This window comes from Berkeleyomyces rouxiae (genome assembly GCF_048999995.1).
Source record: "Berkeleyomyces rouxiae strain 22BRR77 chromosome Unknown BrBRR77_ptg000001l, whole genome shotgun sequence".
Taxonomy (NCBI): Eukaryota; Fungi; Ascomycota; class Sordariomycetes; order Microascales; family Ceratocystidaceae; genus Berkeleyomyces; species Berkeleyomyces rouxiae.
The window spans coordinates 986,245-1,007,120 of NW_027396491.1; the positions used below are offsets into that span (position 1 = coordinate 986,245).

The window sequence follows — 20,876 nt, forward strand, 5'->3', positions numbered from 1 at the left end:
TCTGTCTTCTCAGCTCATCCCGCCCTTGATTCGATCTGCTGTATTGTGAGTATTGACGCTGATGCTGATGCTGATGCTGTGCTTCTGTTGCCCAAGCTCTCTGGGAGCTCTCTCCAATCGGTCGTCCCACAGCTTTGCCGTCAGCCTGGCCTGACATTGGAGCTTTGCCGCCTCTTTCATCTCACTCGTCCTAGCCCAAATCATCCAAGCCAATTTCCCAGCTTCTTGCTGCGCTGCTTGATCTCTGCCCCAGACGCTAACTGCATATCCAGTCATTGAACTGCCTCTCTAGATATTCCGAGCACCTGGTCTCTACACACAATCCAAAATGAAGCTGCAATCCGTCGTTACCGCGGCCCTGATCGCTGCTGTCAGCGCCGACGATGCCCAGAAGCCTCTTGCTGGCGAGAAGCCCTCATCTGCCTCTGCCTCCGTCGAGCTTCCTACCTTTACTGTACGTGGCCTCCTAAGAGTACCGTCCCGCAACAACAACACCCACTAACATTGCACCCTCTTCTCTTTAGCCTACCGCTCTCAAGGGCGAGTTCCTTGAACAGTTCACCGAGGACTGGGACAAGCGCTGGAAGCCGTCCCACGCTAAGAAGGACATCAAGGAGGGTGAGGAAGAGTGGGCGTACATTGGCGAATGGTCGGTCGAAGAGCCTTCCGTCCTCAAGGGCATGGAGGGATACAAGGGCCTGGTTCTCAAGAACCCCGCTGCCCACCACGCCATCTCCGCCAAGTTCCCCAAGAAGATCGATCCCAAGGGCAAGCCCCTCGTCGTTCAGTACGAGGTCAAGCTCCAGAGTAAGTCTTACTACAACACATGCTCATATATTAAAACGCGGATCTAACCACCCTTTTCCACCCACAGACGGCCTTGAGTGCGGTGGTGCCTACATGAAGCTTCTGCGCGAGAACAAGGCTCTGCACCAGGAGGAATTCTCCAACACAACTCCCTACGTCATCATGTTCGGACCCGACAAGTGCGGCCACACCAACAAGGTCCACTTCATCTTCAACCACAAGAACCCCAAGACTGGCGAGTACGAGGAGAAGCACCTGACTTCCCCCCCTACAGCTAAAATTACCAAGGCCACTGAGCTGTACACTCTGATTGTCCACCCCAACAACACTGTCATCATTCAGCAGAACGGCGAGACTGTCAAGGAGGCCAACCTTCTCAAGGACTTCCAGCCCCCTGTCAACCCTCCTCCCGAGATCTACGACCCTGATGACAACAAGCCCAAGGACTGGGCCGACGAGGCCCGCATTGCCGACCCTGATGCCACCAAGCCCGAAGACTGGGATGAGGATGCTCCTTTTGAGATCGTTGACGAGGATGCTGTCAAGCCTGATGACTGGCTCGTGGACGAGCCCTCCACTATTCCTGATCCCGAGGCTGTCAAGCCCGAGGACTGGGTTGACGAGGAGGATGGCGACTGGATTGGTCCTACCATCCCCAACCCCAAGTGTGCCGAGGCCGCTGGTTGTGGCCCTTGGACCAAGCCCATGAAGAGCAACCCCGATTACAAGGGTCCCTGGAAGGCTCCCATGATCGACAACCCCGCCTACAAGGGCCCCTGGGAGGCTCGCAAGATCGCCAACCCCGACTTCTACAACGACACTACCCCCTCCAACTTTGAGCCCATTGGCGCTATTGGTTTTGAGATCTGGACCATGCAGAAGGACATCATGTTCAGCAACATCTACATTGGTCACTCCGTTGAGGACGCCCGCAAGCTCGCTGACGAGTCCTTCTTCCCCAAGAAGGAGGGTGAGAAGTCTCTGGAGGCTGCCGAAAAGCCCGCCAAGAAGGAGGACCCCGAGATCAAGTCCCCCTCGGACCTCAAGTTCATGGACGACCCTCTCCTGTATGTCACCGAGAAGCTGGACCTGTTCCTTACTATTGCTAAGTCCGACCCCATGGAGGCTGTTCGCTTTGTTCCCGAGGTGCCCGCTTTTGCTGCTGGTGCTCTGGTTCTGTTCATCAGCTTGCTCTCTATGCTCTTTGGTGGTGGCAGCGCTCCCACCAAGAAGGCCCCTGCCAAGAAGCAGGAGAAGAAGGAGGCCGAGAAGAAGGCTTCGGGTGCTGCTACTGGTGCTGACACTGGTAAGACTGGTGCTACCAAGCGTACTGCCAAGGCGACGTAAAAGGGTCTTTCGCTCTAGTCGTTTTGTTTTTGTTTTTGTTGACTAGCAAAGATGAAGACGGCCATGTCACTCTCACTAAGGGCTTTGTTGTCTAACTACTCTTTTCTTTTCGACCTGTGTTTTTTTAAGTCGTGTGGTCATGTTCGGGATCAAAACATGAGAGTTGATACGATACACACGCCGAACTTTGGGCATATCTCAGGAGTACTGTTTTTCTTCATTTATCTCTGCTACTGCGTTCATTTCGCTTTTTTCTTCAAGAGACTTGTTTATTATCATGACAATTATAGTGCTGTTCATACTTGACCTGTACATGTAGAAGAAATATTGTAGCATGTTCTCTAGACCACGGTCTTCACACCGGTATGCTCGTTGATAAACTCTAACACTTCCTTGTGCCACACGAGCGAGTTCTCGGGCTTGAGCACCCACTATTTTCTCCAGCATTAGTAACTTGTACAATGAGTAACATAACATCAGGGAGAGGACTTACGTGATTCTCATCCGGGAATGTCAGAAACTTGCTCGGGATATTGCGCGCTTGTAGCACATTGAACATGGCCAGGCCCTCGGAAATGGGCAGCCGGTAGTCGAGCTCGTTGTGAATGACCATCATGGGGGTCTTCCAGCGGCCGTGGAACTGGGCCGGATCCCACTGGCGGTACGTAGCGTTGGGGTCCCACGGCGCGCCGCCAAAGTCATGGTACGGGAAGAACAGCTCCTCGGTAGCCCACTTGGTGTGGGTGGAGAAGATGCCGTCGTGGCAGACGAGCGCGCAGAAGCGGCGGGCGAGTGGCTGGCCGGCGATCCAGTTGATCATGTAGCCGCCGTAGGACGCGCCGAGGGCGACGGCGCGGGCCATGTCGACGTAGGGCATCTCGGCGGCGACGTGGTCGATGCAGCGCTCGAGGTCCGTGTACGGGCGGCCGCCCCAGCTGTTGGCGATGGCGTCGGTGAAGCGCTGGCCGTAGCCGGTGCTGCCCGTCGGGTTGCACGCGACGACGACGTAGCCCTGCTGTGCGAAGACGGCGGGGTTCCAGCGCGTGCTCCATGCGTCGTTCCATGCGCCCTGCGGCCCGCCGTGGATCAGGAAGGCGAGCGGGTAGGTTTGCGATTCGTCAAAGTTGGCGGGCCGCACGACCAGCGCGTGCACGTCAACGCCGTCGGCGCCCTTGAACCAAAAGTCACCGCATTGCTTGCGCGACAGGCCAAAGAGCGCGCCGCTGTTGGTGGAGGAGTAGAGAAGGTCGACGGGCGGTGGGTGGCCGGCGTGCGAGGTGGCTGAGGGCCCCTTGACGACGGAGTAGGCCATGCTTTCAATCAGCGAGCTGCTGCTGATGAGGATGTTGCCCGAGTGCATGAGGACTGAGGCATTGATGACAGAGTCGTGGTTGTAGATGACGGCTGGCTGGTCCTTTGTAGCTGCGTCCGCCGGAACTCGGAAGAGCAGCACCTTGCCACAGGATTCCGCTGTAAAGTGGATGTGGCTGTCGTCATGCGCCCACAGCACGTCGTCCGGACTCAAGTCCAGCGTCCCCTCGCCGTCGTGCGAGGCGTAAAACTCGTGTACGCCGGTGAGGTCTGCAACGTCGGGGATGAGCATGAGGCGGCGCTTGTCCGACTCGTACTGCTTGCTGCGCATGCGCGTAAACACCAGCTTGCGGCCGGAATGCGAAAAGGTCGGCGATGTGCTGTAGCCGTGCAGGCCGGGCGTGCGCACGATGCAGGGTTTCGCCTGCGGCGGCTTCTCGGCGTACGACGCCAGGGGGACAAAGTACAGGTCGGTCTTGGTGTACATGGCGGGATTCAACTCGGGGTCCTTGGCCACAAAGGCGATGCCGGCCGGGCCGAGGTCAAACTGGTTCGACCCGGGGCCAAATGGCACGGGGCACTCGAGCCCGGTGTCCTTGAGGGCGTTGATCAGCCCGGGCTGCGCAAGCGTGTACTTGGTCCCGGCCTTTTTCAGCAGGCCGTACCAGACCGAGTTCTTGTTCTCCGTGTTGTACGTGTCCCAGTGGCGCACAAAGAGCTTTGTGTAGACGCGGGCTGACGAGTGGCTCGGCTTCGCCTGCGCCGGCGTATAGAGCTTTCCCTCGGGCGTCGTGGGGGCCGAGACGGCAATGGCGACTTCCGAGTCCGAGAGTCGCCAGACGCGCAGGTTGTCTAGCGTGCCGGACGCACGGCTGATTTCCACGATTGCGCTGTCAAAAAAGCAGTTAGTTAGTCAGTCAGCGGGCAAGACTCCCCATTGGCAATCAAATCCTGTTCTTCTCGTACCCGGGCGTATCAATGTCGGTGATGCTGATGCTGGTGACGCCGTCCACCACCGATCCCAGAAGCAGGACCTCGGAGTCGCTGAGCCACACGGGCTCGCGGTAGCCGGGCGCGCTGCACAGCGAAGTGTCCTTGCGGGACTCTATGTCGAAGACGCGGATCTCTGCCGTGCGGCGGTGCGAGTGGAACGAGTACGTCGAGATCTATGAGATTGTCTGGTTAGACGCTGTTGCGCACGAGAGCCAGCTGGGCGGGCAGGGGAACACAAACCGAGTACAGCAGCTTGGTGCCTGAGGGATTGGGAATGCCGGCCGAGCGCCGCGGCGCCGACAGCATCACCTCGGGCGTAAAATGAGCGTATCTGATGGTCATGATGCAGAGCCACGGCAGGAATGGAAGCTATGATGTCAGAGCTTTGGAGAACTGCAGGGCAGCCAGGAAGCGACTTGTATTGCTGGTAAATGGCTAGAGAAGCAGGGCCTAGAGACACAAAGAAAGAGACACTGCGTCCGAATAAAAAGCACAGCAAGAAAAAAAAAAAGAGAAAGACACCAAAGTGTAGATCAGGCGAAAACGTCACCAAAGTCCCGAATTCTCAAATTCCAACAAATCCAACAACCGGCTGGCAGTGCCGCTCTGGGGTAATAACCCAACAATAGCCCAAACCCATCCCGTTGCGGCTTTTGCGGGGAACTTGCCTCCCCAGGGCGGGCAACAGGGTTCTCAGGGAGCTTCTTATCTCGGTTAGTTCTCGGTGTGCGATACGCACTCACCGAGATCTTGACCGTGAAAGTTTTAGTGGGGCTCCAACTTTTTCTTCGCCGGCTTGTCGACCGACGACTTGTTGGAATCTGGACTTCACTTTCAGCTGGATTTATAGATACAAAGACCCTCGATTTTTTGTTCTTCTTTCTCTCTATTCTTGTTGCTATTGTGCTGAATATTCTACTCTGGCACTGAAGCCCACGATCCATCGCTCACCTCGCCCACAATGGCCGACGCCTCAAACCTCCCCTTCATCCGCACCCTTGCGTCCAACGGTACGTCACAGACGTGATGGCCCCCTCCCCTAAGTCCTCCGTACATGAATTTCTCTAACACCGGGACCTCTCCACCGCAGAAAAGAAAATCCGCACCAAGGCTATCGAGCAGCTGACCCTCTTCCTCTCGACCCGCCGCGCCCCGTCGGCGCAGCTCACCCTCGACGATGCGCTCAAGCTATGGAAGGGCCTGTTCTACGCCGTATGGATGTGCGACCGGCCGATACCCCAGCAGACGCTGTGCGCCGAGCTAGGCGGGCTGATCAGCGCGCTGGACCGCGCCGCCGTGGCGCCGTGGCTCGGCGCCTTCTGGGCCGTCATGGCGCAGAACTGGAACACCGAGATCGACGTGCTGCGCATGGAAAAGTTCCTGCTGCTCGTGCGCCGCGTCGTGGCTGGCGCGCTGCGCCGCCTGCGCGCCGACGGCTTCGCGGATGACACGCGCGACGCGGTGCTGGGCGCGCTGCGCGACGGCCCGCTCGACGCCGAAGGCGACCTGGACCGTGTGCCGGTTGGGCTGCGGCTGCACGTGCTGGACCTGTGGGTCGACGAGCTGGAGCGCGAGGGGTACCTGGCGCAGGACGAGGAGGTTGTGGACAAGAAGGGCAACAAGAAGCAGAAGCCGAAGAAGCAGGCGGTGCGTGAGGCGGAGGCGGGCGTCGTGGCGGAGATGGTGGCCATGGTCAAGGCGCTGACGCTGACGTTCCCGAGCAAGTCGGTGCGGGACCGCGCGGTTGAGAGTCTGGAGGACGACAAGTTGTCAGGGAACGCGGGCGATGATGAGATGAAGGACGACGACGACACCAGCTGGGATGGCTTTGACGAGTAGATCAAAGCGGGAGGAGAAGAGAGGAGAGAGCGGCCGTTTCTTGTCTGCTTTTGAGCTTGCTTGTCGACTTTGCTTTGTTGGTCTGTTTTTTGCTTTCACACTCCAAACATGCTGCTTGGATGCTTCTGGGATTTGGCGTTGGGCGTACAAAACCCGCGTTCGCTTCGAGGACTTGCATTTTCGAGGTTGGATGGGATTTGAAAGAGGGGAGGAAGAGGGTAGGCGCAAATACACATACGAGGAGCCTTTGGTGTGAATGGCGACAGCAATGGCTCATGTTTTCTATACCTACAAACATATATATACCCTTCTCCCCGATACAAAGACCATGAACTCTAGCCATGTGCAAAAACGAAAGATACATGCCATTGAGAACAGAACTACGCTCCACTGATAGGAAGAAGAAAAAAAGCTTCAGTATATATAGTTACGTACTTCCAGTATACGTCAGCGTCACGGCGCAATATGCGCAGAATAAGGGTATTTGTAACGCAGTATAACCAAACGACACAATGCTGCCCCACGACATCACGGTCAGCATAACAAAAGTCTGATACATCTCGCCCGGCGCGCCATGCGCCAGGAACTGTCATTGGCCGGCTTCGGCAGCTTTCTATGCATGCACCTGCTCGTCCACCATGGCAGCGTTCCAGCTCCCCGGGCCAGGGCCCTCAAAAGCACCATTCTTGGATATCACGCGCCCAAGCCCGCGGTGAACCTCGCATTGGAACGGCCCAAACGGAATGCGCTCACCGTCAATACTGATGTAGCCGTCGTCTTGGTTGTGTGGTGTGACGCGGAACGCGGACACCTTCTTGTAGGCGACATTGGCATTGTCAAGCAACGTGCCCTTTTCCACTGCGTCCATCAGCTTGATCCATTGCAATGTTCCAATGTTGGCGTTAACCGTGATCATGTCGAGGAAGCCGTCGCTGGCACAAGCCGCAGAAAAGAAGTTATTGGTACGGTCCATGAACGCCATCTATGAACCAAGTTAGTATTGTGTGCGGCTCAATTGATGTTTTGTAGCACAATGAGATGAGAGTCCACGCCAGTAAGCTTTCGTTACTTACGTTTCCAACATAGAGGCAGCCCAGACCATCGCTCTTTATCACCTCCCAATCTCCGGGAATTTTGTTGTTCAGCGTGCCGTATTTCAGATCGGGCAGGCCATCTTCATTGGCACCGGCACTTGGCCCATCGTCCTCGACAATATTTTTATTGTCTCCAACGAAATTGCAATTCGCCTGGCCTTTCTCCTGGTGGTAATGTGCTTTGATGGCGTTCTTGTCTGCAATTTCAACCTTGGCTGCAATCTCGCAGGGGTAGGCAACGCCACTCATCACCCGCTGCAAGAAGCCGACAACGAACCGGTTGTCTCCCATCCAACGCAAATGCTCCGTAGCCAGATCGCACTCCGCAATCATGCCAACGTTTTGACTCATGAAAGAAAGTGACCTGGACTCGCCCTGTGTTACACTGACTAGATCCAGGGGTGTGGTGATTCCTTTTACAATGCTGAGGGCTGCTATCGAGGGTCGGTGGGTTCCATAAAGATTGACACTCATGCCATTGCCGGAGCCGCATGGAATATGAGCAACGGAAATTTTAGAGAGCGCCCGCGCCGCGTCAGCGCGCTTCCCCAGCCCGTTGAAGATTTCATAGGGCATGCCATCTCCAGCACAGCCCACCACCATGTCGAAATTGTTAATGTCCATCTTTTCACAAATGTCCGTTGCTTGGCCGCCATGGGACGTGACAATGACGTCCATGGGCATGCGGGCAGCCTCGAAGATAGGGCGACTCTTGGTCGACCATTTCTTTTCGGCGCCCCCTGGCCCCGACCGCGGGTTCACAAGCACAAGTGCGCGCTTGCTGCGTCGCGAAGTGCCATAGGCACAATCCATGACTGTCGTGACCCATGCACTCAAAGCTTCCGTTGTTGAGTTGAGCACCTGGCCTTCGAGCTTGCGCACGGTTAATTCAGCCGATTGGGCGCCTTCGGCATAGTCGATGGTGATGTTCAGGCCGTTCGACTCGGCCCAGAGAATGTTGTAAAAGGATACTTCGCGGGTTGAGGGTTCTGCGAGTGCAAAGGCGCATTTGTTAGGCTAAGCTGTCCGCAGGACGAGCGACACATTAAGGGAGCTATGCACTTACTTGAGGGTAAACAATATGAGCGCTGAATTGATGTTTCTGTCGGAGATAAGAATGAATAAGCTTATGCTTTTGATGAGGTAAATTTCGGCTTTGAGCAAGGCTCAGACCACACCTGCATCCGCGCGTATAGCGAGCTTCGGGTAGCAAGCCGCAACCTACCATGAAGTAAAATGCATTTGTCCTGTAGGACCAGACTTCTCTTTCCCGAGAGCTTCAGCTCGGGAACAAAGCCCGGGCTGCCCGCAGAGGGCCCCGTCTCGTCGTGTGCCGCCATAAAGGGAACCCTCTCGTCAGTGGATGGCGACCGCATCCGGACGGGACAGAAGAGCCAGGCGGGAGAAAGAGTCCAAGACGGGGAGGTAACGATCGGAAGAGGGATCGGCAGGAGACGCTGCAAGTGTGTCGATGGGCGATTGAAGAACGGCGACTACAGAAGCCAGAGGGAGTCCAGGAAAGAATAAAAATACCGGGACAAGACTAATTATAATGAACGGGCGCTCTCAAACGGCAGATTGCAGATAGTTGCGGTGGCGAGTCAAGCCGGGAGGAGGTGGAATGGAAAATTGAAGATTGTTGTAAGTGAGCTCATGCATTCACCAGGGTTGGACTCTGGTCTGTTTCTCTACTTCTCGGGAGTTCTGGAACGCGAGAATTGATGAGCGGGAGGATTATTGACCAGGGCGTTGATAAAGGTGTGAGCAAGGAGAGAAAGAAAAGGAAAAAAAAAAAGAAAAGAAGAACAAGACTCCGTCAAGACAAAGCACCGACAGGGCAAGAAGAAGAGAGGGAAAGAGAGAAAAAAAAAAAAAAAAAAGAGATCAGCGGGAAATTGGCGTCGCGCGAGGAGGGCAGGAGCGGCTTTTTATTGCTCCTGCCGTTTCCTATGCACCATGTTCACACGTTCACACAAAGCGAGCGCCGCACGGGCAGGAGCGCGGAGCTGTGATAATTGCCGCCTCGATCACAGACAGCAATTGCCTGCATCCATACAGACTACATTCCTCCTCTGTGTAGTTCCAGACCGACGAGGCCTCCCCCGGGGATTGCAGCGCTGTGATTGGCTGCTTCTGGGCACAGTGCCGTAGCATATAATATTTGTTCTGGACTTTTTCATGTGCCACACATTCGCATTTCACATTGTCGTCTTTGTGATATGTTGCAGACATTTGAACTCGCACAATGACAGGGCGGACAACGCTGACAAAACAGAAACCTGTTCCGTTCTCGGTTGCCTGAGCTAGCCAGACGAACTATTACTGAAACACCAGAATCCGGGGTCATGCCAGACAAGGGGGACGAAAAAGAAAAAAAAGGAGGCCGTCGGGTTACCCAAGGGTCGTAGCCCGTCAACTGCTATGAATGATTCTATAAATCTACAGGTGGACTTCAAGTCGATCACGCCCATGCAATCACTCCTCCCGAAAGCAAGTCTAGATACAAGGAAAGCAGGACACATGCGCTCTATTTGTTTGCCGCCTCTTCTCCCAAGCAACCTCCAGACAAACCTTGCTTTTTGACTCTAATTCTGCGTGGCTCGCTCGTATTCCCATGCCCGTTTTAACCATCCAAAACCATCCCATCATCCCATCCGCTTTCTTCCCCCAAACAACTCATCTACGCCAGCCGCGTAACCTCGGGGAACTTCTTAGCCGCCTCGGCCTTGTACTCATCCACCTTGCCACTAAACCAGCCCTTGAGCGTCTCCAGGCCCTCGACTGCCGCCTCGGCCGAGACCGCCGTGCCGGCAAGCACGTCGAAAACAGCCTTCTCGCAGGCCACTGCCGGCTCGCCAAGCGTCTTCATCGCGCGCGCGCCTGCGAGCTGCGCACCAGCAGAGTCGCTGTGCGCCTTGATGTACGCGGCATTGAAGGCCTTGAGGTCGCCCGGGTTCTCTATCGCCTCCTTGATTACCTCCGTCACTTGCGCGGGCAGCGACGTCAGCTCGGGGCCGACGGCCTGCAGGAACTCCACCAGGCGCTCGTGCACCTTGGGATTCGTAGGTGCGAGTGCCTGCATGGCCTTGAGGCACTTGAGAGCCAGGAGGTACTTTTCTGTCGCACGTATACATGTTAGCGGCTGTTCTTTGGGCATACCTTGGGATTAAGAAAGCAATACTTACTTCTGCGAATAAACACATCAAAGCCAGCAAACTGGGCTTCAATGTTCTTGGGGCTGAACTGCAGCAGCGGAGTCACAAAGTTCATCGCCTCGTCAAGCGGCTTCTCAGTGGCCGCCAGCTTAAGACCCAGCGGGTCATCGTCCTTTTTGGCCTCAACGCCATTGGTGCTCTTGTTGGGGTCAGCCTTGGCGGCCTTTTCAGCGAGCTCACGCTCCTGCTTCTGCTGCAGCTTCTTGGCCTTCTTCGCCGTCTTCTTGGCATCCTGGGCATCGACAGAGTCGCTGCTGGTAGTCGCCGCGGGCTTGTCGTGCATCTTGAGGTAAATGTCAACGGCGGCCAGCGCAGCGCCAGAGTAAAAGGGGTGCTCCCGCAGCGTGTCCTCCCACCGAATCATGTCGACGTAGGCACGCATCTGACCCTTGCGCAGCGAAAAGGTGTGGAAGTCAATCTGATCCTCCTGCCACACGTCAAAGATGTTCTGGATAGAATGCAGACGCTTGAGTGCCATGCCAATGTTTCCATTTCTGGCAAAGGCCTTGGCATCCTCCGTCAGGAACCACAGGCACTGCATCTCCAGGAGATCTGCAATAGGGCCTCCGACAGTCTCAGCGCGCGTGAACATTCCAATAGTTTCAAGAGCCTTTTCATTCTGGTTATTCCGCAGGAAGTACTTGGTGGCCTTGGTGTTGATGTAGCGGTCCTTGGTATCCAGAGAACGAGCATAGTCCATAACCTCTGACGCCTTGACCAGGTTTCCACTGTGCTTCAATATACGGGCCTTGGTCATGTGGTAGTCGACATTCTGGTGATCCAGCTTGAGAGCCTCCTCAATGTACTCCATCGCCTTGGAAAGGTCCCGAGACAAGTAGTAGTTGTAGTGCAGAGCGAGGAAGTACAGGCCCATGCCAGTTTTAGCATCGCTAGGCTCCTTGGACGTCTTTTGTGACTCGAGGTACTCCAAGCCCAGGGATTCAAGAGTGGCCTTCTTGGCTTCATCGCCATAGAGGTGCTTGAGGTTGGCAAAGGTGGAAGGGACGCCCTTGTTGAGCATGTACACAAGGTACTTTTCAGCACAAGCCTTGAAGTCCTCGCCTATTCGTTTTCATAGTTTGGTTAGCATCTTATTCACCACCAAGACCAATCCTCAAACAACAAGTTGCTCACCAGACAAAAAGTTCAGAGGTAATCTCTTGGCAGAGTCCGAACGGGGGAACTTTTCCGCGTACTCCTCGAACAGGGCCTTCTTAGCAGCAACGTCGTCCTCAATGCCCAGGCCCATGATCAGGTTATCATAGTAGACAGAGTAATCGGGGTTGCGCTCCAGAAGCTTCTTGTATATGGACACAGCTTCCTCCTTGCGTCCCAGCTTGTACAGGACGTTGGCGCGGGCCTCCAGGTAAGCCACGCGATCCAGGTTTTGCTTTCCGGGGCCATCCAACTCCTTGAGCGCACGCTCATAGTCACCCTGCTCGATGATGATGTCGATCTTGTACATGACAGCCTCGGAGTGCTCCAGATCAAACTTGCTCGGGGCAGTCTTGAGGGTGTTTTCGTAGGTCTTAAGGATATTCTCGGCTTCAGACAGGTTGCCGGCAAGGTGATGTGCCGTGGCCAGGGCAGTCCAGTTCTGGCGCAGCTGCGGGCGGGTCTGCAGGATGGCAGCACGCGTAGCAATGTAGCCCTGGTAGTCTCTCGTCTGGATCTGCATAATGGCCAAATCGCGCTGGATCGGGGGCGAGTCGGGCTCAAAGCGCAGGGCAAACTTGTAGGCCTTGATGGCCTCTTCGTAGTTCTTAGCGCTGCGGTATAGCAGGCCGTAGACGTGCCAGCAAATGTGTGACTTCATGTTGATGGTCAGGGCCTCCTTGGTCAGAGCAAAGCCCTCGTCGGCCTTACCCTGGGAGTTGAGAATCAGGCCCTTCATGGCAATGGTGTCGGCATGCTTGGGGTTCTTCTTGAGGATCTGGTCGGCGGCCTTGATACCACGTTTGTACTGCTTCTCTTCATAGTTGCGGATCACCTGGCGGAAAAGCGCCGCCTCCTTGGAGCTGAGAACCTGCGATGCTGCTTGCGACATGATGGCGGTGGGTAAGGCTGGCGCGCAGTAGCAAGGGGCTGTCTATGCAGTCGGGGCGGGAGAGTTCAGGACGACGTGGGCGTGGGCGGGGGCGGGGATGGAGACCGTGGTATGATCTAGGCGCAGCCTGGGAGGGGCAAGCAGTTAGTTAGCCATGGGTACAAGCAGAATGGAATAGCCACGGGGAAAAAAAAAAGCACACGGCGTAAACCGTTGCGAGGAATGCGAGGGCTGATGCAATGCTGACAAAGTTTGCAGTCGCTGGCCAGGCCATGCGTCTGCGTCTGAGTCTGAGTCTGCGCCCATGGGAGAGAAGCCATCTTGCTGGAGTGGCCGCAACCATGCCGGAAAATCGGAAGCTCGGTGCGTGACGCAATCATGCCAGCGCGGGCAGTGGGCTAAGTGCAAATGATGGCCAGGCGGGGGAGGAGACTGGAAGCATACCTGGTTGTGCAGCAAAAGAAGTTGCCGGCAAAAATCGAGATTGACGGCTGCTGAGGCAGAGACAGACACACTCGGACCGGGAATGGAGGGGTCCTCTTTTTGCACCGCAAAATTGGCTGGTGATAGTTGGAAAGGTGTATCATGTGGTGGACAGTGCAGGGACTGTGCTAGGTTTGGCCTGCAATGGATTTCTGGAAGCCCGATTCAGGTTGGTTATTGGTGGAGACCGGCTACAGCGCTGCGTTTAACTGGGGCTTACAGTGCGCATTCTAATGGAGTCGTCACCCAGGCTGTCTGCCAGCCTTCTCAGAGATGAATCGGGACCAATTGCAGAAGATGAGATGATCGTGGGAGCAAATGAGATAGTCCGCTACAAAGGCAGAATGTAAATTAAAAGTAGAGTATATCGGTACAGAGCCAGAGCACCATCCTCCCCTCACCCCCCAATCTATCGTACAGAATCAAGTGGCCTTGCCACAGCTCCCGGTCTCAAACCACGCTGAACTTGCGGTATAGACAACCAATGCTGCTTGTGGCCACAGTAGAAGAGCCTCCAGTCATTTCTATTGCTGCTGCTTGCTTTTCTTCTGCCACGCGGCAAAGGCTTGCTGGCCCGAGACCTCGGACCCGGCGCACTTGGACTTGACCACCTCCCACGTACGCATGCGGACGATGTGCTCCACGTTTTCTTCCAGTTTCAGCAATGCAGATAGTTTCTCAGTGCGTGTCTGTGTCGGAAAGAATCGCCCCGAGTACGGGTCCAGCCTCTCATCCACCACACGCCCCTTGTCCCGCCGGAGCTCCTCAGCACGCCGAGCGGCGTCTGGGTCTTCCGGGTCCGGGCCAGCAGCAACCTGGCTGCAGTACTGGAGAACCTCGGCACGTGCGTTCCAGCTCGGGAACAAAATCTTGTCCGTAAACTCTGAGCATGCTGAGGCGTCTATGGCCTCATGGCGGGAATAGAACTGGCTGGTCGACGAGGGGTCGAAGCCACGTCTTGACGGTGTAGCTAGGCTATTGAGTCTCTGCTGAATAGAGTCGTCAATTGTTGCCCGGGAAAGCCGCAGGAAGTCTAGTACTTAGTCAGCGGTAGGCCCGGATCATATCACGGCGTGTTTTCACGGTAGGAAGCAGCTAGGCCGGGCCGAACCTTGGAGAGTGGAAGTTGAGAAGCACAATTGAGGGGTCAGCCGTGATCCGGGCAGGATGGGACCTTGTGAATCCATCGTGGCTGGTCAAGAGCGGAGGACTGTGTCAGGTTTGTCGCAGTAACATGAATATCGGCATCAGCCCGTGACCTGAGGTTCAGTACAGTGTAAGGCTGTCAACAATGGCTAGAGCACTGGTAAGACGGAGCTTTCCGTTAACCCTGGATAGTCGGTTAACCCTAATAATGACACATGGACTTGACACATTGACTCTGTTTGGCACACGTCTTCCAGATGTGAATTTAATACAAGTCCCAAACTCGCATCTCACATGTATCGCTGTCATGACATGGCTGAGCAATATCTGACTGCGCCAGCTATAATACAGCCAGTCCTTATCTGTCTAACCAAGGTTGAATAGAGACCCAAAAGACAGTGGACAACTAAGAACCCAATGACACGTCGATTCGGGTATCTCGCGTGTCTCTGTACTGCATAAAGCGGAATGAAAAAGACTTGCAAGTACGAGGAGAAGTGAGTAGAAGAAGCGGTAGTGCCATGCAGGTGGAAGCAAGAAAAAAATAAAAGAAAAGAGGGGGAGAAAGCCTCCAGGCCCGAGACAGAGCAGTGAGACAAAAGGAACCAGGACTTGTCTCTCTCCTATACTACGACATCACAGGTAACGCAAAGGCTTGACCTTGACATGTGCACATTATTGCTGGGCATCAACACAGGCGAAATGCGGAGTTTGTTGTTGTTGGCGCCGGCATGACCGGCCGGCCGGTCAGGGCAGCTCTTGGCTTAGAGAAAGGCCTTGGATGTTGATTTCTGGCGCGGGTGTTGGTGCTGAGCACTCGCCCATTCGGCATGGCGCCGCTCTGCAGTGCCCCTCTCTGATGAGCCATTGAGCTGCATATGAGATGGGACCTATGGGCTGGCGTACATGTAACTATACATGTATACGACGTCTTGTAGTCGTGGGGCTGAAAGAACTGCACAGGCAGTCGAGCTAGGCGAAAACTTTGTTCGATATGGGTGATACCATGCATGTAACTATGTATGTACAGACATACTCAGTAGGAGACGACGCCTTTGGAGAAACTGATGTGCAAAGGGCATGCATGCAGTATATGTATGTACATACACAATTATTGGTATGCTTGTACAGGTAACTATTCCAATACAAGACATACGTAGAGTGATCCATGACTCTTGCACATTGCTTTATTGGTCTAGATATAGTCAGTGCTTGTTGTTGTGGGCATCACTGCTGCTGCTTGCGTTCGGGAGGTTGCTTCCGGGCCGCTGCTCCCCTTGTTCCCGCTTGAGGCCGGCCGGTTAACGACAGCGGTTAGGCTCTTGACCAGCGTGGCTACTGCATGGCATGGAAGAGCAACATCGTCATCATCGTCATAATAAGAGGGAGTTCAATAGAAGCACATCACAGCACAGCACCTACAAAAAGGGGGGAAGGGGAGGCAGCAACAGTAGTGGGATGAAAGAGGAGTGAGGGATGAGACTATTATGTATGAATGTATGTGGGTAGTAATGTATGTACTCGGACAGCCCAACGAAATGTAAGGAGACCCATTGCTGGTGATGCCGATCACATTCGATGGCTGGCACAGCGAGAGAGAGGAGATATTTGCCGAGTTAACCAGTTGTAGTTGTGAACAGTTGGGCGTGGGATACTTGCTCATGGCTAATATATTCTACGCAGGGCAGCTAATGGGTAAGGGGAGAGGACAAGGGAAAGTGGGTAAAAGCAACGAGCTGGTATATTATTCACTCGGTGGTGATGTTGATTGGGCTACATTGTAGCGCCGGCCTTGGATCCCATGGAACAACTTGGGAGACATACAGCCACGGACAGCATGGAAGGCAGATGCAATGTAATGTAGCAGCGCTACGTACAAAACTTGCATGTGTGTACCTCTGTTCTGCTTGCCCAGCCATGAGAAGAGACTGGCCAGGGTGCCTCATCTCATGTCTCCATGTCATGCTATCCCAGGGCAAAGTAAGTGTCTGAGCAAGTGTGTCTTGTGTCTGGAGGCGCTATATAGTTGGGCAAAGTCTACCAAGCCAAGACCAAGATGATAGGCCAAGTATGGCATGGTGTTGTATAGGTGGGAGGTATGGCGTGGCGTGACCCAAAAGCCCCTTGTACATACATACACACATCGATGAGCCCAAAGATGTGATTGAAAGAGGCAACAAGATGATGCGGATTATGATGTATCGATCTCAGCTGAGCATCGTTTAAGTGGCTTGGCCTTGTCACTTGCTCACTCAGCGGCAGCGGCATCTCTGAACAGGGCGCACAAAAGGAGGGAGTAGAGACATGTTTTTTTTTTTTTTTTTTTTTTTTTTGCTTGTGCTTGTACGGCTGGTACAGCTTGGTGACGGGTCAGAACATGTGCAGTTGTGTATAGTTATACAAACGTACATATGTATCATACCACCTCACCCGAGTTCCAATGGTGTTTCGGCGGCCATGTAAAAGGCCCCCCCCCCTTATGTACGAGTCAAGAGAGCCCGGATATCGGGTGTTTTCTGACAGGTTGCTGTTTGCTGGTCAATCTCCCCCAACCCAGCAGCAGAAGCCATAACACAAAATGTCCACCACACCAGCACCACCCACTGACACAGTAAAATGATTCTGGGACATGCGGGCAAGGGTGTGGCTCGTGCGGTGGAGAGCGTGGGGGAGCTCTGCAAGTGTTGAAAGTCCCACCAGCCAAGTTCAGAGGGCGAGAGGGGGCATGGGATGAGGATGAGAGAGAGACTATATGCATGTATGTATATATCGGGGAGACAGTGTGCTTTTGTGATATATTACAGTCCCTGTACCATGTCGTAGCGACACAAGCACAAAGCACGCAAGATGTTATCTTTGAGTTTATAGCAACAGGTCCACAAACACACTGCACCCACTTCTCGCCCAGCTCCAAGTCTCAGATGTTTCCATCATCGCCATCACGCCCGCCTGAAACTGCTCTTGTGGGTTGAGTGGCCGGCCGAGCCTGGTTATTTCGCCGCACGGGACATTGCAAGCCCGAGTTGGGCATGGGGTGGTCCACAAGGACGAGTAGTTGATACAGGTCTTTATGTAGGTTGCATCTAGCCCTGTGAAATATCTGCGTACTTGGATCGTGTTGGAGGACGTCCATGACGCTGTGTGGTCGAAAAGCAAAAAGGAAAAGAACAAACGAAAGAAGCACGAGGACGGGACGAAACGAGGCTCGAGACGAGAGGAAAATCAGGATCCTTGGAGATTTTCCAAGGAAAAAAAAAGGGGAAATCAATGCTTTCTTTTTCCTTTTTTTTTTCTTTTCTTTTTTTTTTTAAAATGAAAACCATTAACCTCAGTCTTTCTCGTCTTCATTTCCAACAAATACAAATGCCTAGATTCCTTTTCGTCCTTACTCTCTCTCCCCGCTATTCCAAGAAAACAAGCTTTGGTGGTCACGTTCACGGCTTGAAGAAGTGCAGGCGCAAGTCTCTTTGGCCGAGCCCGACGCTATAACATTGCAATGCGTCTTATTATATTGTCTGGGCAGCCCGTGCAACAGCAAGTCTTCACGATAGTTTGAGCAATAGGACAACAGGGTTGGCCTTGCCTTGTCATGTGTGAGCCGGGAGCAGCACAAGCACACGAGAGCGATACAGGCATTGGGGGGGTACAAGAACGAAGGGATGAAGGGGAACATGTACAGGGGGAGGATGGGTGGTGATGGTGGTGGTACACGAGAATAGGCGGCCGGCTAAGGACCTGTTGGTCGTGGATAGCACGGAGTGGTGTCTTGACTCTCTGTGCTGATTCTGTAGCTGGACATGTAAAGTGGGCGGCCTTTGCTCTTGGTCAATGGTTTCTGTCATCATCACATCTGGGCAGCACATGCTGCGCCAGGAAGACAGAGACTTGGCCTTGTATTATAGCAAGCTCAAGGGGCGCCATTGTATGCATGCATGCATGTGTGTGTATAATCTCATTCCTATATCCTCTTGTCCATTGTGAATATATACTGCCGCCCAAGTATGGAATCCTCAGGCTCGGTCTGGGCCCTTCTTGTCACAGACAAGCGACAAAAAAAGGGCTGGAACATGAGGAACATGAGGAACTTGGGACCTTGGGAGGGGCATTGAGAGAAAAAGGCAGGGAATAGGTGCCCATCTGGAGAAACGCCAGGATGGCCGAGGAGGAGACAAGATACCCTCGCCCTCAAGACAAGGTTTGGTTTTTTTGGCTATTTGGCTGTAAGAAGGAGTGATTTACTGGCTGGCCCGGCAGGAAGACCAGAGCTTTGATGTTGATGAGATGACATGACGGGATAAATGCACTGGCAAAACCATGGCAGAACTCCGGGCTGGCTTAGTCTATTCGGCGGCCCCTTTTAGCTCTTCGCTGCCGGTTTAGGAAGCTACGGGGCATTTTGCCTCTTGTTTAAATGAGTATTAAGGGCTAAACTGAAATCCAACATTGTTCTGGGTTTTAGTGGAAGGTTAAGAGCTTTAAGGCGAGTGGGAAAGTACCATGTGCATTAGTGTCAAAAGAAAATAAAAAATGAAGAACTAGTAGACCCGCCAAATTACCGCTAATCTCATTTGTGCTCCTTCTACAGAGACGAATTCTAGCGTATAACCAACTAATAGCCGTAACTAGTCAATGGTTGGTTGAAGTTGGTTGCGTGCACTTGTACCCAAGTTGTGTATATTGCCGTGGAGCTATAGCCAATTTGAGAGAAAACAAGGCAAGCGCCATGGGAGGAGCAAGGGACAAAAAGGGAAAGGGAGACATAGCGCAAGGCGCACCTTCTCTCTCTCTCTCCCTGACTCGAACAAGGCATGGGTGCATGGGAGAAAACATGGGACAACTCGAGAAGATATTGAGAAAACAGGCAAGTTGTCAGTTTGGGCAGTTGTCTCTCGGGAACATACAAACTAACCATACATAGTCAGGCCCACAAGTAGACAAGTATCAGTACAAGTACAAAGTACACAGCAATATAGCGGCCATGACAAGAGAGCGGGGAATGGGGGAAATGAGCGAATAGGGAAGGGATCACGAGCGGTAGAGAAAAGAATAGGGGATGCTTGCCTTTGCCCGTTCAACGATGTGATGCACCTTGGGCAGCTAAAGGAAGGCGCGATTAAATTACATAAGCGGTTATTGTTAGTTCGTCCTCCACGCTTGAGTACTTCGGCGCATCTCGGGCAAATCACCGGAGAGGCATGGCTGGGCGAACGATGGTGTGTTTGAGGGCAGAATGTGGGCGGATGCTTGTGCAATCTGTGTAGATCTCTTACTTGCAGTGTGCCTAGTTGCTGTGGTGTGGTGTGGTGTGATGTCATGGGCATGCTCCAGGAGAAGTCTTCACTTGAACTTGTGGCTGGTTGTCTTGTGCCTCTGATATCACGGGTGCCCTGAGTCCATTTGTCCAGAGAAACACGCAAAGACACAGTCGGGCTTTTTTTTTCTTTCCTTTTTTTTTTTCCTCTTCTTTGTCATCCCCCTGTACAAGTACCTCTTGTACTTGTGACTTGTGCTTGGCCTTTTACAAACCATCTCAAGTTGTGCACGACAACGTGCCCATCCCCCCTTCTCGGATCTCAGATCTGTCGGACAAGACAGACAGCCAGCTAGCCAGACAGCCTTGTCACGGTTACAACAGGCCGCGGAAAGGAGAAACGCTTCCCCCCCAAAAAGAGGCGCATACAGGTACAAGTAACCCGTTGGGATGGACATATAAAAACATGTATGACGCCAGATGCATGCACGAAAATATATGTGCGAGTCGAGTAGCCATGATGACTTCATATTCTGCATGCATGCCATGCCGTAGCTGCAAACACGGTGTTATCTACAGGCAGTCAACCAGCTACAGGCTCTAATCATGGTGTCTGTCTCCATTCACCTGTTCCTTTCTGCCCGTTATCTCAGCTTCATTTCACTAGTAGCCTGGAGGCCTTTTGCTAGAGCCTCTGCACCCGGACACCTGCACTTGCAGCATTTCGGACCTTGGCCCGATCTCTGCTCCCTAATATATTTCTTCTGGTGGGGGTTTGTTTTTGCGTTAAGGTTCTGACACTATCATTTAACGACACCGTTAGGCGAAGTCGGGCACTACTCGCACAAGCACCATTCTTCGCCTTCTTTTCTTCTTCTTTTTCTTCTCCTTCTTCTTCCCCATCCTCGCTCTCCCTTTTCTTTAGCGAGCGCCGGCGGTCAGGCCAACCGTTTTTGCTCTTTATCCATCCGACTAGTTTGTACTAAGACGAGGAGAAAAAAGGAAAAAAAAAAAAAAAAAAAAAAGACAAGGAGAGGAACAACAAACACCAGCAGTCCTCATCCCACGCCCAAATCCCCCCTGTGGTAGTCTGGAGGGAGGCCATTACCACGGCCGCACTATATAGCCCGCCGCAGCCATATTAGAATGTAGCCCTATGCCTATCACGGCGTAAATATCTGGCAGATGGCAGTGCTTTGTGCCACCGGATTGTGTGCCCCAGGATCCTCCAAGCAAAAGTACAGCTTGCAACACTGTATACAACACCACTGCCTGGTCCTGTTATATTCTGTATATCCTCTTTCCCCTCCTCCTATGATCCTACCCATGCTCCTCCTGCTCAG

At 53.6% G+C, this 20,876-nt stretch overlaps 6 protein-coding genes across 6 annotated transcripts; 2 read left to right on the forward strand and 4 right to left on the reverse strand.

Moving 5' to 3' along the window:
- Positions 1 to 328: 328 nt before the first annotated feature.
- Positions 329 to 2,154, forward strand: BROUX77_000315 (uncharacterized protein; the record flags this gene model as incomplete). The annotated part of the gene is made up of 3 exons (XM_073747767.1): positions 329 to 454; positions 525 to 807; positions 875 to 2,154. The coding sequence occupies 3 exons, from the start codon at positions 329 to 331 to the stop codon at positions 2,152 to 2,154; spliced, it is 1,689 nt and encodes a 562-aa protein (XP_073608552.1).
- Positions 2,155 to 2,495: 341 nt separating this feature from the next.
- Positions 2,496 to 4,800, reverse strand: BROUX77_000316 (uncharacterized protein; the record flags this gene model as incomplete). Its single annotated transcript, XM_073747778.1, has 4 exons — positions 2,496 to 2,585; positions 2,648 to 4,355; positions 4,432 to 4,631; positions 4,699 to 4,800. 4 exons carry the CDS (start codon positions 4,798 to 4,800, stop codon positions 2,496 to 2,498), a joined length of 2,100 nt encoding a protein of 699 aa, XP_073608553.1.
- A 619-nt stretch (positions 4,801 to 5,419) lies between these two features.
- On the forward strand, positions 5,420 to 6,297 carry BROUX77_000317 (uncharacterized protein; the record flags this gene model as incomplete). The annotated part of the gene is made up of 2 exons (XM_073747789.1): positions 5,420 to 5,468; positions 5,549 to 6,297. The coding sequence occupies 2 exons, from the start codon at positions 5,420 to 5,422 to the stop codon at positions 6,295 to 6,297; spliced, it is 798 nt and encodes a 265-aa protein (XP_073608554.1).
- Positions 6,298 to 6,910: 613 nt separating this feature from the next.
- BROUX77_000318 (uncharacterized protein) lies at positions 6,911 to 8,767 on the reverse strand (the record flags this gene model as incomplete). Its single annotated transcript, XM_073747800.1, has 4 exons — positions 6,911 to 7,279; positions 7,371 to 8,380; positions 8,458 to 8,493; positions 8,617 to 8,767. 4 exons carry the CDS (start codon positions 8,765 to 8,767, stop codon positions 6,911 to 6,913), a joined length of 1,566 nt encoding a protein of 521 aa, XP_073608555.1.
- Positions 8,768 to 10,071: 1,304 nt separating this feature from the next.
- On the reverse strand, positions 10,072 to 12,653 carry BROUX77_000319 (uncharacterized protein; the record flags this gene model as incomplete). The annotated part of the gene is made up of 3 exons (XM_073747811.1): positions 10,072 to 10,508; positions 10,577 to 11,668; positions 11,741 to 12,653. The coding sequence occupies 3 exons, from the start codon at positions 12,651 to 12,653 to the stop codon at positions 10,072 to 10,074; spliced, it is 2,442 nt and encodes an 813-aa protein (XP_073608556.1).
- Positions 12,654 to 13,660: 1,007 nt separating this feature from the next.
- On the reverse strand, positions 13,661 to 14,323 carry BROUX77_000320 (uncharacterized protein; the record flags this gene model as incomplete). Its single annotated transcript, XM_073747823.1, has 2 exons — positions 13,661 to 14,169; positions 14,248 to 14,323. The coding sequence occupies 2 exons, from the start codon at positions 14,321 to 14,323 to the stop codon at positions 13,661 to 13,663; spliced, it is 585 nt and encodes a 194-aa protein (XP_073608557.1).
- Between the last annotated feature and the right edge of the window lie 6,553 nt (positions 14,324 to 20,876).